This window comes from Chlorocebus sabaeus, chromosome 9 (assembly GCF_047675955.1).
Source record: "Chlorocebus sabaeus isolate Y175 chromosome 9, mChlSab1.0.hap1, whole genome shotgun sequence".
In the NCBI taxonomy this organism is placed as follows: Eukaryota; Metazoa; Chordata; class Mammalia; order Primates; family Cercopithecidae; genus Chlorocebus; species Chlorocebus sabaeus.
In genome coordinates this window covers 116,614,273-116,631,242 of record NC_132912.1, presented here as the reverse complement: position 1 = coordinate 116,631,242, position 16,970 = coordinate 116,614,273, and the positions used below count along the sequence as shown (strand labels likewise).

At 36.2% G+C, this 16,970-nt stretch overlaps 1 protein-coding gene across 3 annotated transcripts in view; it reads right to left on the bottom strand.

The window, feature by feature from the left end:
- Positions 1 to 7,121: 7,121 nt before the first annotated feature.
- Positions 7,122 to 16,970, bottom strand: part of NHLRC2 (NHL repeat containing 2) — a 61,828-nt gene continuing 51,979 nt past the window's right edge. For all 3 annotated transcript variants that reach the window (XM_007964123.3, XM_073019382.1, XM_073019383.1), the window contains one exon: positions 7,122 to 16,368. In XM_007964123.3, coding sequence (XP_007962314.1) covers positions 16,112 to 16,368 — 257 coding nt within the window. In that variant the 3' untranslated portion in view covers positions 7,122 to 16,111. The remainder of the gene's footprint in view (positions 16,369 to 16,970) is intronic.

Sequence of the window (16,970 nt, the reverse complement as noted above, 5' to 3'; positions counted from 1 at the left end):
GCCAAGTCCACTTAAAATCGAACATTGATCTCTGTTGCTTTTAGGCCCACTTTGGCCTCCTAAAGCGCTGGGATTACAGGTGTGAGCCACTGTGCCCAGCTAACAGTCATAATTTTAAAAATACAGTTTGCTAGTATTTTTCATTGAGGATTTCTGCATCTATATTCAAGCAATACTGGTTTGTAGTTTCCTTTTCTTGTGATGTCTTTATCTTGTTTTGGTATCAGGCTCACAGGATGAGTTGGAAAGTGTTCTCTATTATTTTTTGGAAGAGTTTTGTGGAGAATTGGTATTACTTATTCTTTAAATGTTTAGTAGAATTTACCACGGAAGCCATTTGTTCTTTTGTTTGTGGGATGTTTTAAAATTACTAATTCAATCTGTTTATGGGTCTATTCAGTTGTTCTATTTCTTCTTGAGTCATTTGCAGCCTTTTTGGCTTTATGGAATTTTAAAATTTTTGTCTAAGTTAAATTGTTCATAGTATTCATGTGTAGTCTTGTGAGGTCAGTTGTCATGCTACCTTTTATTTCCGATTCTCTACGTCACTGTTCTGGAGATGGGAGTGAAGTCAGTGCCCTGCTGTTTTTGGAGTGACACCTGTGCTTTGCGAGCAGGGCACTAGGTGATGGCGGCAGCCTCTGGTCTTCTTTGCTTGCCTCTTGGTGTGAAATCTCTGTCCTGCCAGCCAGCTGAGATGAGGGTGTCCAAAGCTCCTGTAATCTCAGCTCGTCATGCCTGGGGGAAGAAGCTCCACTTTATGAGTGGGGGCTTAGTGAAGGGAGAGGACCCCTGGACTCAAGGCTGCCCTCACCTGGAGTTTAGCCTTTTCAACACACAGCTTGGAGAAAGGAAGATGCTGGCAGCCTGCCCCTCCTGGGGAACTCCTGTAGCCCTTTACTGGGAACTGGGGAAGGGGGAGTCCCACCTTCTTGGCCACACCACATTGTTCTGGGGTAGGGGGAGGGAAGGAATGGTCATGACTCTGGTGTCACCGACTCTCACCGTTCTTATCGAGGTTTAGATTTTCTTGAATAAACCTTTCATTAACTACATGCCTTTGGGACAATTTTCAGAGACTTTAAATAGCTATTTTAAAAACAATTTTTACCGGTTAGGGTTGTTCACTGGAGTTCCTCGTTTGCTATTCAGGAATATACCTTCATCTGCAGCATTGGCTCTCCTGTCCACAGAATACTTTGTTTAATTCTTGGCTTTATAACTCCAGGTGGCTGTGAACAGTTCAGGGAAGGCTGACAGAAAACAGAAGACTGGGAAAGAAGATCTAGCAGGCATATGTGTGGGGAATTAATACTGAACTGAAGAAATGTTAAAAATATGAAATGATTCACTTTGAAATGAGAAAGTTAAGGTTATAAAGAGCTAGGAAACATGTTCACTGAACAACAAGCAAGTGGAATGCTTACATCACACAGCAGGGTACAGACATCAGACACAAGGAATCATCTCCTGACAGGGCTGTTAAACAAGAATATACTTCCTGTAAAGTTTGCAGAATAGCATTTTAAAATAGGCTAGATCCTTATCTTCACATGGTTAATCTCACAAGCGGTTAAAAGGCAGCTTCTCTATCGCCTCACTCATTGTGGTAAGTTTTGACAGAAGGGCTTTATTAACACAAATTATTAAAATGACTTCAGTACTGTACCTTCTGCCTGTAACACTGAACCACAGCAAAAACACCCAAGGGTATCCTACAACTTGTAACAGCAAGGTGCAAGGGAGCCAAAGAAGGCTCTTGGCCATATAGATGATTATCTTGTTCTTCCTCCAGAAAGTTACACAAATAAAAGCAGGTATTTTGTTCTACTTGACTTTCTGCAAGGCTGACTTAAGTTTACTGTAATACTGCCCAAAGACGAGGGAACAGGGTAAACAGCCTCATTAGCTCCCATGCAACACTAGGATTTTTAGGTCATGTTAGCTTCCTGAACATGGATAAGCTATTGTTCTTCCCCTTCCAGGATGGGCAGATAAACTATACTTCAAATATTTATCTTATCCTCCTTATCTTGCCTACTCTAATAAGGGACTTGGTTGTGATGTCATTTCCAATGAAATGCCAAATATAGAACCATGTCAATTTAAAGAGAAGGATACTACTGAATGAGATGACTCCTTTCAAATGAAAACCCTAAACATCTTAGGAGAAATTCATGCCTCTCATGTGTTGGCAGCATTCCAGAACTCAGCCTTTCTTAGGCGCCTCCCACTCTTCAGTGGCAGTTCAGTGATGTCTTCAATAAGCAGAAGTAACAGCAGACACATTATACAGTGATAATCTGTTAGTTTCTCTTAGCAACTGAAATTAAAATATGCTTAACATATGTAATCTCAATTTTCAAAGTTTGATGAAAGTTACTACTTACTAAAATGATACCCTAAGATTGACTAGAATTGTGACTCTGGTATCACAAAGCGGAAACTAGAAACTGTAACTGGTCAAATTCACAAGATATATATGTGTGTATGTGTATATATATGTATGTATATACACATACGCACATACATATATACATATACACATACACATATATACATAAAATGTTGGCATACATAATTTAGTATATACAATTTGTGTATTGTATATCTCACAAGAGAGATATAAGCATAGTTTAAAAGTTGTGGAGATGTTTTTAAACTAAAAAGCTAAATTATCTGAACTAAAAGAAAGGAAACTTAAAGTGGTTTGATGAACAGCAAAATGGCACCAAGCAGTTAATGTGAAAACATTTTCTCATTTTAGTTTTATTAAAACTAAAGATTTTAAAACTGACTTGAAGCAATTCCATTGTTTATTTTGAGGCGTTTATCTCCCTCTTGAAAAGTAACCAGCCAGCACCGACATGCTACTACACGCCGATGAAGGTTGCCTCACATACTAAAAGGCAGATTTCAAAGGGCAGGAGTGTGGAAATACAGTTGTCAGTTCAGTGATCTTCTTTGACAATTTCTGCTCCTTAGCAGCTGGCAAGATAAGACATGAGCACAAAATATCATAAAGATCTAGATGTATTCCAGATGTCATGGAAAAAAAAAAAAAAAACCTCAATAAAAAACAGCATATTCCTTGGAAAACTGGTAAGACTGAGGTCACAGATTTGTAAAATACCTTGATTACTGTATGTTGAATAGCCCATGATTTAAAAAAAAAAACTTTCATTTTAATGGAGTTTTAAAATAGCTTAAGTTTTATGTATATAAAGAGTTTTGCAAATATTTCTCATGAACTACTTATACAGAAAAAAGGGAGGGGAGTGAATATCACTTTTTTCCCCCTCAAAATCCTTTTAAGTCTTAAGTTTCTCACCTAGTTAAGAGTTTATAATAAATATATATAAATCGAATTAGCGAGATTAGAGTTATACAAAATTGTATCCACTAATAAAGCTGCATTTGATTAAAAGCATTTTAAATAATTTGCTGAGCCCTATTAAAACTCCGTATCTGTAAAATGCACTATTTTTTGAATTGGTTTGTAGTGTATGTCTCATTCCAAAAAGTATTATAAAATCTGAAGGAATAAATAACAAATTATTGTTTTGAAATAAAGCGAAACAGATTTTTCCATAAATATCTCAAATCACGGTCTCTGAGAATGGCTCAGAACTTCAGGTCATCTGGTTCCATTTCTCTCGACGTGATAAATACTCCAATCAGCCACCTCCCAGACTCTATTTGAAGACATTCACTGGCAGAAAACTCACTCCTCTCCATGGCATGAATAATGCAATGATTTGGGCATTTAGTAGTTGTTAGTCACTGTGTTAAGTGCTTTTCTAACATTATCATAAAATAATTCTGGGGTATTAATATCCAGATACAAATAGGAAACTGAATGTCGATGGAGATGAAGCAATTCTGTTAAGTGACAGTGTCGGGTCAGCTAGCACAGAGTTGGTAGCTTAGACACTGCAGTAAGCTGTGGCACACTTACTCTCATTTTATATTTTTCTCCCTATATTCTAAGATAACCATCATAGGGTTTTTTCCCCCAAATATTTATGTATTCAACATTCTTATATTCTCATTACAATTCTGGTTACCTTTTCCAGAATGTACACAAAGCAAGCCTTGTGACTGTGGGAAACGGAAGCAATCTTTTTCCCACTTAGTTTTTGTGGAGACAGGGTCTCCTTATGTTGCCCAGGCTAGTCTTGAACTCCTGGCCTCGTGATCCTCCCGCCTCAGCCTCCTAAAGTACTAGGATTATAGGTGTGCGCCATCACACCTAGCCCTTCTACTCAACTTTGTTCTAAAAAGTATTAATCTATGAAAATTCTAACAATACAAAAATAGCGTAAGATCAATAAATACTAGTTCCTCCCTGCCCCCTTCCCTAAATTCACCTCTATATTGTTAATTAGAAATTTGTTGTGTCCTAGTATATCTTTGTCTATTCCTTTATATATTTCCACAGATATGTGTGTAGATGCACATATATGCATATATTGTGCATATATATATGCAGGCAGTCTTTGAACAATTCTGACAGGCACAATTTCAGTTACATGGCTTAAATAACACCAGTCCCCAAACAACACAGTTCAAATTTCATTTCCATGGCATATTAGCTGTAATTACTAAGTACAAACTTCACTGTTAGCTCTTCAACCCACAACTCACTAATAACAGGTGTGTCCTATGGTCAGTAACCAATAATGTCACTTATCTCAAAATCTGTCAGTGACTGGTCACCGTGCATCTGTTACACACAGACAGCAACATGTGTAGTTGTGTTGCCTTTTTGTGTCCTGGTGATAGAGGCACGTGACATTTTACAAAACTGGAGAGTTAAAACAGGTAACTGGCCAAAAAAGACAAAGAATACAGCAAAGAAATGAAAAGCAGTAACACTGGAAATAAAATTTGGGCTGACTGTGGGAATGCTGATACTGCACTCTTTGATAGAGACTCTAGGTAAGAAGCCAGAGACACTTAGTGAAAGTGAACTTAGTATTTATCAACATAAGTGAAGAAATGGGTTGTAATAAAAAGACGATGTCCCAAAGGAAGTGATGCTGGCATAAACACACAAAAGAACTCTCAGAGATACTTTACAACTGAAAGGAGTGTAACAATTTTCCAAGGCATAGAAAAGGTACTTGCCCTGTATTGCAAATTACGAGATGCAAGCAAGCACTGTTCAAATGCTCTTGGTAAGTTTGACAAAAACTTGAATTCTCAATATTTGCAATGTTTTAAATTATGGTATACTAAATACTAGCTTTACTATGTTTGTCATTTCCCCATTCATTTATAATTGACAGACAGCTTTTAATATTTTCGCGGATGTTTTTAAAGGTCATGAAACAATCATCTTTTCCTTCATTGATTAAGATTGCTTTGCACAGCTTCAGCTTGCAAGGTCATTTTCATGGTCATGCATTACTGCGCAAAGCAAGGATGGTTTATAGATGTACATATGTGGATGTGTATAGAGCTTTTAAAAATAAGATTTACATGTATTCAGAAACTTGTTTTTCACATAACATGTGAGTACAAGTAGACGTCTGATTATTTATTATTATTATTATTTTGAGATGGAGTTTTGCTCTATTGCCCAGGCTGAAGTGCAGTGGCACGACCTTGGCTCACTGCAAGCTCCGCCTCCCGGGTTCACGCCATTCTCCTGCCTCAGCCTCCCAAGTAGCTGGGACTACAGGCGCCCGCCGCCACGCCCAGCTGATTTTTTTTATTTTTAGTAGAGACGGGGTTTCACCGTGTTAGCCAGGATAGTCTCAATCTCCTGACCTCGTGATCTGCCCGCCTCGGCCTCCCAGAAGATGTCTGATTATTTTTAATGGCTGCATTATATTCCATGGTATGGACAGACCATTGTTTACTTAATATGTTCCCATTGAGACATTTAGGTTATTTTCAGTTTTTTACTATTACAATGTTGACACGCTTTTGTGCACATAAGCAAGTATTCTACTAAATCAATTTTTACAAGTGCAACTACTGGATCAGTGAGAAAAATGCTCAGCTTCACTGGTGGTCATGGCAATGCAAATCAACACAATGACATACCATCTTATATCTAATGGGCAAAAATTCAAGTCTGACAATATAATGGAGAAAACGTGGATCCACTGGCTGTCATGTACTTGGCCAGTGTGAGTGGAATTGGTGGGATCCCTTTGGAAAACAGATGCCTACGTGGCCTCTGCACTTCCCACAGGTGGGTGTGCATGATTTGGGCTTCTCTCATCATTCAAATTCATTTGTGAGGCCTGGACTCCCCTATTTACCTTGTTACGACATTTATCCTTTTTGTTTTATTCATTTTCTTATCTCTCCTTCCAACTACAAGTTCTAGAGCAGAGACCTTGTCTTAATTTGTTCATCACTGGGCCTGGAATATTGCATAAAACAGGTGTTTAATAGATAGCTGAAAGAATGCATTTGCATTTCATGATTTGTTGAGACTGAACATGTTTCATTATTTTGTGAACTGCATGCTCATATTGTTTGCCAATTTTCCAATTGGGACGTCTTCCTCTGATTAGTTTATAAGAGCTCTTCAGATACTACACATAGTAATCCTATGTCCATTTTGTGTCTTGAAAATGTTTTCACAGTTTGCATTTCCTTTTTTCATTTCTGTTCTCTTTCGTTATGTAGATGGTTAAAATTTTTAGGGAGTCACACGTGTCAACTTTTCCAGTCATGCTTTTGGGCTTTAGGTCAGTCTCAGGAATACCATCCTCACCCTCAACATTATAGTTCATCTCCTTTATCTTCTGGTGTTTCTGTAATTTTATTTTTTATGTCATGTCATTCATTCCTTTTAAATTCAGTGTGCAGTGCTAGGTACAGATCTAATTTCTGTTGTTGTTCTTTTCAAATGTTCCCAGTATCATTTATTGAATAAAAAAATTACCCTTTCCCAATATACATATTAAAAATATCTATAGTAATTATGATTGTATGATTTGATCTTGAGGTATCTGCTTGCAGTTAAACAAATTTTTTTTTAAACTAAGTATTCTGCTTTCCATTTCCCCAAAAGCTCAAGTAAATCATGGCTTACAGGTTTCTAAGTAGTAGAGCTACCTCATGATATACTTAGAAAGCACATTAAAACAGAAACACGGTTTTAGAGAGAAAATATTTAATCTATTTCACGAAAAAAATGTACAAAGCGTTAGAAAAGAGGCATTGTTTCCAATGTACAGTATAAACACATTCTCACCTTCTACGATCACTTGTATTACACTTCTCCTGACTAGTAAAGCCACTGCACTCTCATTCCAACCTTCTGTTAACACATGCACTTGAAAAAGTCACCGAAAAGTAGTCTTGAAATACATGTAGAAATACAATGTTGTACAAAAATATATTAATCTGTCTACATGAAACACTTAAAAATGCACACCAAGTACATTCTTTTAGAACTAGACTACGTCTAGAAATATCAATATATGAACTTGTAAATTGGATTTTCGCTGCATTTTTAATCACCGGAGGAAAAAATATAATCAAGCCTTTGGAATGAGAAACATGAAGTTAGCACAGCAGACCAACTCTATTCTCAGAAATGAAACCATAAACTTTATCCATACAAAAGATGGGAAAGAGTCTGAGTTTCTAAAACTGACATATTTATGAAATGTTATAATTTGAAACTGCAATCACACAGCAAACTTTCATTTGTTCATAATCCACATGTAAAGAGATGATAATTACAACATTTCTAATTGTTTCTCAATGCAACTTAACAGCAAGAATTTAAACTTAAAAAAATTAGCCTATGTAAAGTATAATTAGGAAGGTATACCTCAAAGTAGAGAAAATTAATTTGAACTCACATGGGGTATTGTTCCCCTCCTTTGAAAACTGAGCTATTATTAAGAACTGCTAGGGAAAAAAATACTACAACAAACTTGTTCTGCCGTATCTGTTATTTATATAACCATAATTTCTCACCAAAACTTCTACAGAAACTACTATGGTTTTTAGTAAGAGGGAGAGGCCTAAGGTGTGGAGAGGAAGCGATGGTTTATTTTTTACAGGTATATTTTGATGATGAATATCACAGGCATGCATGAACAATACATTCCAACTCTATACAAACAAAAACTTGCTAGCACTTTGAAAAGTGTAATAAATACAACAGGCAGCCCATCCTGCACATGCTCAAAGAATGAATATATTTCCAGTGGCACTAAGAACAGTGACTACAAATTCTAAAAACAGAAGATAGCTGTAGGGCAGAGTCCTTCTAAATGTTCAGAGAGGAATGTGTCTATTTTTCCCATTAATTAGCATAATTTCTCAACTAACGTTTTGCCCTATTTACCCCAACATATATTTTTCATGAGCTTAGCACACATTAGATAAATAAGGAATAACAGGCCAGGTATGGCTCATGTTTGTAATCCCAGCACTTTGCGAGGCCGGTGGCTTGAGGCCAGGAGTTCGAGACTAGTCTGGGCAACAAAGCAAGACCCCATCTCTACAAAAAAATTTTAAGAAATTAGCCAGGTGTGGTGGCACACACCTGTGGTCTTAGCTACTCAGGAGGCCAAAGCAGGAGGATCCTGAGCCCAGGAGTTCCAGGCTGCAGTGAGCTATGATCATGTCACTGCTGCACTCTAGCCTGGGCAACAGAGCAAGACCCTGTCTCTTAAAAAAAAAAAAAAAAGGGAAGGGAAAAAAAAAACTATTTAAATTGGGCGGATTTAAATCTGAGCGCTGATTTTGTCTACTTCGCAGCATTAGTTTGAGGTCTTTCATTTTATTTCAAACGGAAATACATAACCAAGTATATTAAAAGCAAAAGGTAGTAAACTATGTCCATATTACTCACACTTTCAAGTTTTCAACATTAAAAAATAACTGACCATTTGCGTAATTCTATATCACTTAAAGCCAACAAGCCTGTAGTAAGTTGCTGCTTAAAGAGGAAGGAATTCATACCAGGCCCTGACAGTTACAAGAATGCTTTCTGGTATAAGGCTATTTAGTGTTTGTTCGTGCTTGTTTAGTGCTTTTTAGTATACGGCTGCTTGTATAGGTAGGGAAGTATGTTTGCAAATAGTTGCAATACTTTCCTTTTGGTCCTGGGGCTTTCAACAGAACAAAATGTCCTTTGATACACCTGAAAGCGACATGCCAGTGAAGAAGAGGGACACACCAAAACAACCAGGCAAACATTCCACAGCGAATGTCTATGGTTTTCACTTTCCAACTCCAACCCTTGAGAAGAATTAAACCAAACCAACACTCAGAAACAGGTGGGGTGCAATCAGAAAAGCCAAGTGAGGCCGCCTCCTGTTCCACCTTACCCAGGCTCTGTGACTGGGGCAGCCTTCTGTAAGCCAGAGGCAGCCAGGTGAACCTCTAGCACTCATAGGTGAAGGGGCCAGGGTTTGTTAGTCATGGAATACATATAGCTAGATTAGTAAAGCCTCTGACTTTTAATACTATTGCTTATATTATCCTATTGCAAAGACATGGGAAAAAAGCAAACGCTTAATTATTCAGGACAAAATAGTGACATGATTATTGCTAATACTTCATTTAAATAAACTGTGCCACGGGGGAAGAAAAAGTAATCTTGGTGATTAACAGTGGATTCTACTTTTAAAATATGACACTATTATCACTTTCTTATTATCACATTTCCTTATGGATTTCAGGAGAGGGAGTGTTTTTTTTTTTTTTTTTTTTTTTTTTTTTTTTTTTTTTTTTTTTTTTTGAGATGGAGTCTGGCTCTGTCGCCCAGGCTGGAGTGCAGTGGCCGGATCTCAGCTCACTGCAAGCTCCGCCTCCCGGGTTTACGCCATTCTCCTGCCTCAGCCTCCGGAGTAGCTGGGACTACAGGCGCCCGCCACCTCGCCCGGCTAGTTTTTTGTATTTTTAGTAGAGACGGGGTTTCACCGTGTTCGCCAGGATGGTCTCGATCTCCTGACCTCGTGATCCGCCCGTCTCGGCCTCCCAAAGTGCTGGAATTACAGGCTTGAGCCACCGCGCCTGGCCCGGGAGAGGGAGTTTTTAAGAAAATTAACAAATTCCTTACTGTACCATACTACTACTTAATTAGCACAGTGAGGATGAAAACATAAGTCTGCATTCTGTGTTTACGTGATCATGAATCATAATCATTGGTACATAGCATTTTGCTTAATTTCTTTTAATAGTACTTAGTGCGCTGGGCAAAGTGGCTCATGCCTGTAATCCCAGCACTTTAGGAGGCCAAGGCAGGCAGATCACCTGAGGTCAAGCGTTCGAGACCAGCCTGGCCAGCACGGCAAACCCCCCACATCCACTAAAAATACAAAAAATTAGCTAAGCGTGGTGGCAGGCGCCTGTAATCCCAGCTACTCAGGAGGCTGAGGCAGGAGAATTGCTTGAATACAGGAAGTGGAGGCTGCAGTTAGCTGAGATTGCGCCATGGCACTCCAGCCTGGACAACAAGAGCAAAACTCCACCTCAAAGAAAACCAAAAACAAAACAAAACAAAAAAAATAGCAAGTAATGCTAGGCTGGCCATGGTGGCTCAGGCCTGTAATCCCAGCACTTTGGGAGGCCAAGGCAGGTGCATCACATAAGGTCAGGAGTTCGAGACCAGCCTGACCCTGTTTCTACTAAACATGGTGAAACATGTTTAGTAGTAACATAGTGAAACCCTGTTTCTACTAAAAATACAAAAATTAGCCGGGCATTGTGGTGGGTACCAGCAGTGGTGAGCGCCAGCTACTTGGGAGGCTGAGGCAGGAGGATCACTTGAACCCAGGAGGCGGAGCTTGCAGTGAGCTGAGATTGCACAACTGCACTCCAGCTTGGGTGACAGAGTAAGAGTCCATCTCAAAAACAAACAAACAACAACAAAAAGTACCTAATGCTGGAATAGGTTGACCATGGTAAAAACTTTACTATAACAGAATTGCATATATTAATATTTGAGTTATGGGGAGGGGTCTACATACCAGTGTTATTTATGAAACAAGAAAGCAGAAGACTATATTTCTAGAGCTCACTTGGACTAATATTTAATACAACAAAATTTTCTTAAATATGAATAACCTCCTTAGGGTTTGAGATAGTCCTGTGCAAAAGACTCTTTATGATAAGGTCTTAATTACCTTTTGAGGACCAACCGTTAGAACTTTTGAAACAATTTTTGAAACAGCTAACATGGGAAAGCTATTTTTTTAATACATCTATCTGCCAAGAAAAACTCTGGATAATATCTGAAATTAAGAAAAATTAGTACATAAAATCTTTTGACAAATAACAATTATAGACTGTTCCAAGGTCTGAATAACAGTATATAATGCATAGTTGCTTAATTAAATAGATTTAAATTGCAGAAACCATCATTGCTAGTACTTTTGGGGTTCTTTGGATTAAGTTACTATAAATATATAAAGTTATGAAAGATTTATGTTTTAAGAAAACCTACTTTGAGAGGCAATATAGCAGAGAGTTAAGCAGACTCCCAACAGGCCCTGCCACTCCATAAATGTGTGATTTTGGTTATGCTGGTGTATTTGATTATGCTTACCCTCTCTGTGTGTTTCTTCACCAATTAAATAAGGAAAAACGGTATTTCTCACATAAGGTCACTCATCACTAATAGATGAGTGCTGGCAAATAGAACTCAATAAATATCTACTCAATAAATATCTATTATTCTGTTTATTTGAAGGCTTAAGAAAACGTCCACGGAAGAACTCTTAATTGAGCAGTTTGTTTTCCCCCTGCATCTTAAGAGTTAGGAATGAGGAGACCTGTGTCTGAATAAAGGCTCCACCACTCACTATTTCCCCTTGTTTGACAGAACTGAACATCTGCTGGCACCAGGCACCACTTTAGGCATCGAGCGCTATTCTGGGAGTTTTCTATTCTTCAGATATGTCACCACTATCGCAAAGCTGTCTCCTCCTCTGTAAACTAACATCTACCTGACCGATTTATAAGGTTATTTGAAGCTCAAATGAGGCAATATATGTGAAAGCACTTTCAAGATTTTGTGAAGCACCACTGGAGTGAAACTTTTTGGTTAAGATGTAAGTACTCTGGTGCAAGCTGTTGGGCATAAGTTGTAGGAATGTGGTTTAGGATGAGTATGTCTGGACCCTCTCAAAGCAAGTTCATTACCTATAGCTCCAGAAAGTGTTTAAAAAAATTTTAATGACACTATAGGCATGCTTCTTTATAACTATAATGTTGTTTATAAAATAGTTACATGCTTCATTATAAAACATTTCTCTTCCTGAACCCAACTCTATGAAGAATATTAACATAACCAATAGTTAGTGGGAGATTTTCCTTTACAAATTGCAGTTGCAAAGAAAATGTAGGGTGATATGTGTTTATGGTCCCAAATTAGCATTATAGTAACTAAGCCAATAATTAACAGTTTCATTAATTACTAAGCGCTTTACACACAACATTTCATTGAATATGAGGCAGGTACATTAGCCCATTTTAAAGGATCAGAATCCAAGTTACTGCAAAATCCAAGCTCTTAACCACTATGCTACGTTACACAATAAAAATACCAGAACAAAAGAAGCCATAACCATTGCTATCTTCACAAAATCACATACTTAAGAGAACCGGTAGATCAAAGGATTCCAGACAATGTTCTGAGCTTTGGTAATAAAAATGACTTTAAAAAAGTTATTATATAAGTGCTTATGATTCAGTTAACTTTAACTCTTTAAACTTTATGGGTTTCCCTCCACCGTGATTTTAAAAATAACACATTGCTCACTGAAAAGAAAAAAAAAATACAAACAGCAAAGTAGAATTAAAATAAAAACATCCCATAATTCCATCATTCACAAGAACCACTGACATTTTCCCACTGTATATATTCTTATGTAACTGTCAACTATAGAATTTAAGTAGATTTTGATGACTGTGGTTAAATGTGATGCCAAATTAACTATTGTATTTGTAATTGGTAGACATAAATTATAGTAAACTTTGTGCAGGCAGAAAATTATTACATTATAGAGATATGTATTTTCAATATCTTCCTAAATTTTCCAATTACAGAAAAACAAGCAAAGAGTAATTTATCTCAGTTGTATAAGCTCAAAAGTATATTGGCCATAAAAGAATCACAAATAATTCTTAATCTTTGTGTATGTACACACACACCTATATAAATATACACATACTAAATTTTTTTTTTCTGGCTGTGTTAGGATTTATAGCTTTCTGAAGGTGTGATAACACTATAACTAAATATTATTAGAACAGTTAAGAAAAAAATTATTTTTCATAGTCATTGAATTTTGCTAGAGTTACACTTATGGGTGATTGAACTACAAAGTTTTCCCTTGTTAAATATTTGCTTAAGACAGAATGTTCAAGATAAGCTAAACTCTTTACAGGAATCATATCAAGAAATTCTACCATTTGTGAAATAATAAAGAGAAGAGGAAAAAAACAGTGACAAACTAGCAGAATAATTTAGGGCAAAGATTCAGGTATTATATAAAATGTATGTAATGCCACATTACTGGCATTTCAATTGAGGTGACTTACACTAAAATCTTGTTCTTTTTAAACTATCACTGGACATAATAATTTATGCAACAAGAAAAGCAAAAGATAAAAAATATGCAGAAGTCCTTACAGGATATGGATCGAGTTTCAAAAATAAACTTTCTAGTGCTTCCTCTTATGTGAGAGGTTTATCCTCGTCATAAACTCTAGGAACCTATTTATATTGCTTAAGTGTGATTTATTCAAAATCATATTAATCTATATAAATAATACTTTTAATGTCAAAAACAATGCAGACTGGCAGTGGGTAAGAATAAGAATGTTCAATAAAACTGTATTTTGAAAGTCAAGAAAAGTATAAGCTAAGGCTAACCTAAAACTGTCTAGACAAATGAAGGGGAATAGATTCTAAAAAATGCCTTTCCATTTTCACTGTACATGAACACGTATAACAAACATTGTGTTTGTATATTATATTGAAAAATAAATTGTCAGATATTTCTAAATTAGCAAATTAAAATTGTATATGCTTCTTAAGTGTGAAATGGTTTATGTCCTTAAACAGAAAATGATTGGGTCAAAATATTCTCATCCTGTCCATCTAGAAATGAGAAATATAGTAAGTCAAATGAGATTAAAAAATAACTAAGGCCGGCCGGCAGGGCACGGTGACTCACGCCTGTAATCCCAGCACTCTGGGAGATAGAGACGGGCAGATCACCTGAGGCCAGGAATTTGGGACCAGCCTGACAAACATGGTGAAACCCTGTCTCTACTAAAAATACAAAAAAATTAGCTGGACATGGTGGCGTGTGCCTGTAATCCAAGCTACTCGGGAGGCTGAGGCAGGAGAATCTCTTGAACCCGGGATGCAGAGGTTGCAGTGGGCCAAGATCGTGCCACTGCACTCTCAGCCTGGGCCACAGAGCCAGGCTATGTCTCAAAAATAAAGTAAAATAAAATAAAATAACTAAGGACTATTCTCCATAAAAGAGAGTATGTTATACACCCTTTTATTACAGAACATTTCATTTTTTTGATTGCTTGCAGAGAGAAAAGGTTTAGGAGGTAATTACATACAATTTTAAACAAGATTCCTTTTAATTTTATATCTATATTTCTCTTTAAAAGTAGTTTCAGCAGATGACTGATTAAATCAATGTCATGATTTATACACATCCTTACTTCAGAGATTCAGCTAACCTTTGAATAAAACAAACTAGTACTACATTTCAAAAAAAAAATTAAAAATAGACAATGATGCTTAAAAAAGATTACACTTCAAATTTAGCACTGTTTTTACAGGGAAGGGAAGCATATTATGCCATAATGTCTATAAATATTTGAATAAATAAACATGGTTTACCTGATGTGTTTAAAATCTTGTAAGCTGATTAAATCACAAACATGTTGAATAGGTCTTAAGAAAAACAAGATGAGGCTTTTAAGTAGTTATAAACTATGACAATAGAAAAAAACCTTTTCAGTATCTTTTTTAAGGGTTAAAAAACAAAAATTTAAAAATAGTATCATTAAATCACTGTTTCGGCCTTAATATTTTGAAGAGTAATATATTAGGATATACTGTATCTATTAACAGCATTAAAGCACCTCACACTGAAAATTTCACTTTGAAGGCTTAAAAGTGATTTTTAAAAACATCACAATAAATGACCATAATTTAAATTCTGACTAGGGGAACAAAAAACCTCAAAACCTAAACCCAACAAATCTGCATTTAATGCTTACAAGTGAAATGTACATTTCCAAAACAAGATACATAACCATCAAATTTAGCTGTCAAAATAAATTATTTATCACAGACAATAAGTAATGTGTCCTGAAGTCCCTTTTTCCTTGAAAGTCATAATACTTCTGGGATTATCTGGTAATACAGTCACTCAAAAACAGCTAAAGGAGTCGGTGCTTAGAGATTCTATGTCCAACTTTATCTGTACAGTTTTAAGGCATTCATAATGGTATGTTAAACAACAAATAATTTATAATAAAAATAGATAAAAACTCTCTTTTAAAAATATCTCAACTGAGAAAACCACAGAAGAGAATAAAGATCGTATTTACCACTGATGTACTCCTTAAGCTTCTATAGTGATGAAAAGACCTTTTTTTGGCTTACAACAGACTTTATGCCTTGAATACTTGGTGTTCTTATACAAATGTGGACTGGAGCTTAAGTTCTGCCTAAAGTTACTGTAAAATTTACACATTCAAGTGTGCTGATTGTTATTAATAAAGGTAGAAAAAGTTAGTTAAAATATCTGGTATTATTATTATCAGTATTCATTGCAAATTATCTTATAGTATTCTCTACTGTAGTGTGAACTTCAGTCTTATGCCAAATAGCAACACAGATTACAGTATCACAGTTCCAATGATGATCAATGACTCAGCTAGTATCAGCCAGAGCAAAGGAGTTTGTTTATAATAAAAAAAGTAAGTAAGAAGCATAGCTTTATTTTAATATCAGTTATTAGAACTGAGCAATGGGCATCTTGTTATCCAGAGGCAGAACTGAAGTCTTCTTTCCTTAAATTACAGAAACAGTCAGGATGGGGGACAGCAGGTGGTGGCAACGGGTTGCTAGCTAGCTGGCTGGCTAAAATACATACCTGAGCTCTACAGGAGCTATGCAACCTTGCTGTGTATCCGTTATTTGTAAAGGCTGACTGAACAAAATTGCCTTCATCATGCAAGCACTGCTGTCTGCACTACAGTAATAAAGAAACACGCTGACAGATACAATGGCTTCAAGTGATAAGCAATCATCAGGAATTTGTAGTGAAATTGTTGGTTGACTGGAAATGTTCTCTATATCCCCAGATGGCATCTGTCCTTGAAGCAGCCATTCATTGCCTAAAAATTAAAAAGGAAATTATTAAGACTGTATAAGACAAGTAGAAAACTGGGACTATCTTATGAAGACTAGGTAAACTCAATCTACAAATATTTATTAAAAATCTCTAACTGCCAGGCACTGTGGTCTGTGGGAAGGACATAAATATAAATAATATACACTGACCACTCATTAGAAGTTCTCAGTCTGATGATCATTATATCTAATTATTATAGTTCTTCCTTTGTTTGGATACGACAAATTACATATTTATTCCTGTTAAAATCAAGCTGAATGTAGAAAATATGGCTATAAAGCCTTAATCTCTAAAGTTAAAAACAAATCCTATTAAATTTTAGAAATAAACATATGACACATGATAAAATGGAACATTTTTACCAAATAGATAAAAGTCTTCAGGGATATAAAAACTACAAAATAAAATTTTATCTAGGGAATACAAATGTATGTGCAACTCTATAGTGACTTTCTGCTTAATAATGAATTATTAAATATCTAAAAAATAATTTAAAAACACACACATTTATTTAGAAACAGGTATCACTGCATATCTATTCTCTGTGGGCTTAAGTAATGTGAAAACCAAGGGATTTTGTATATC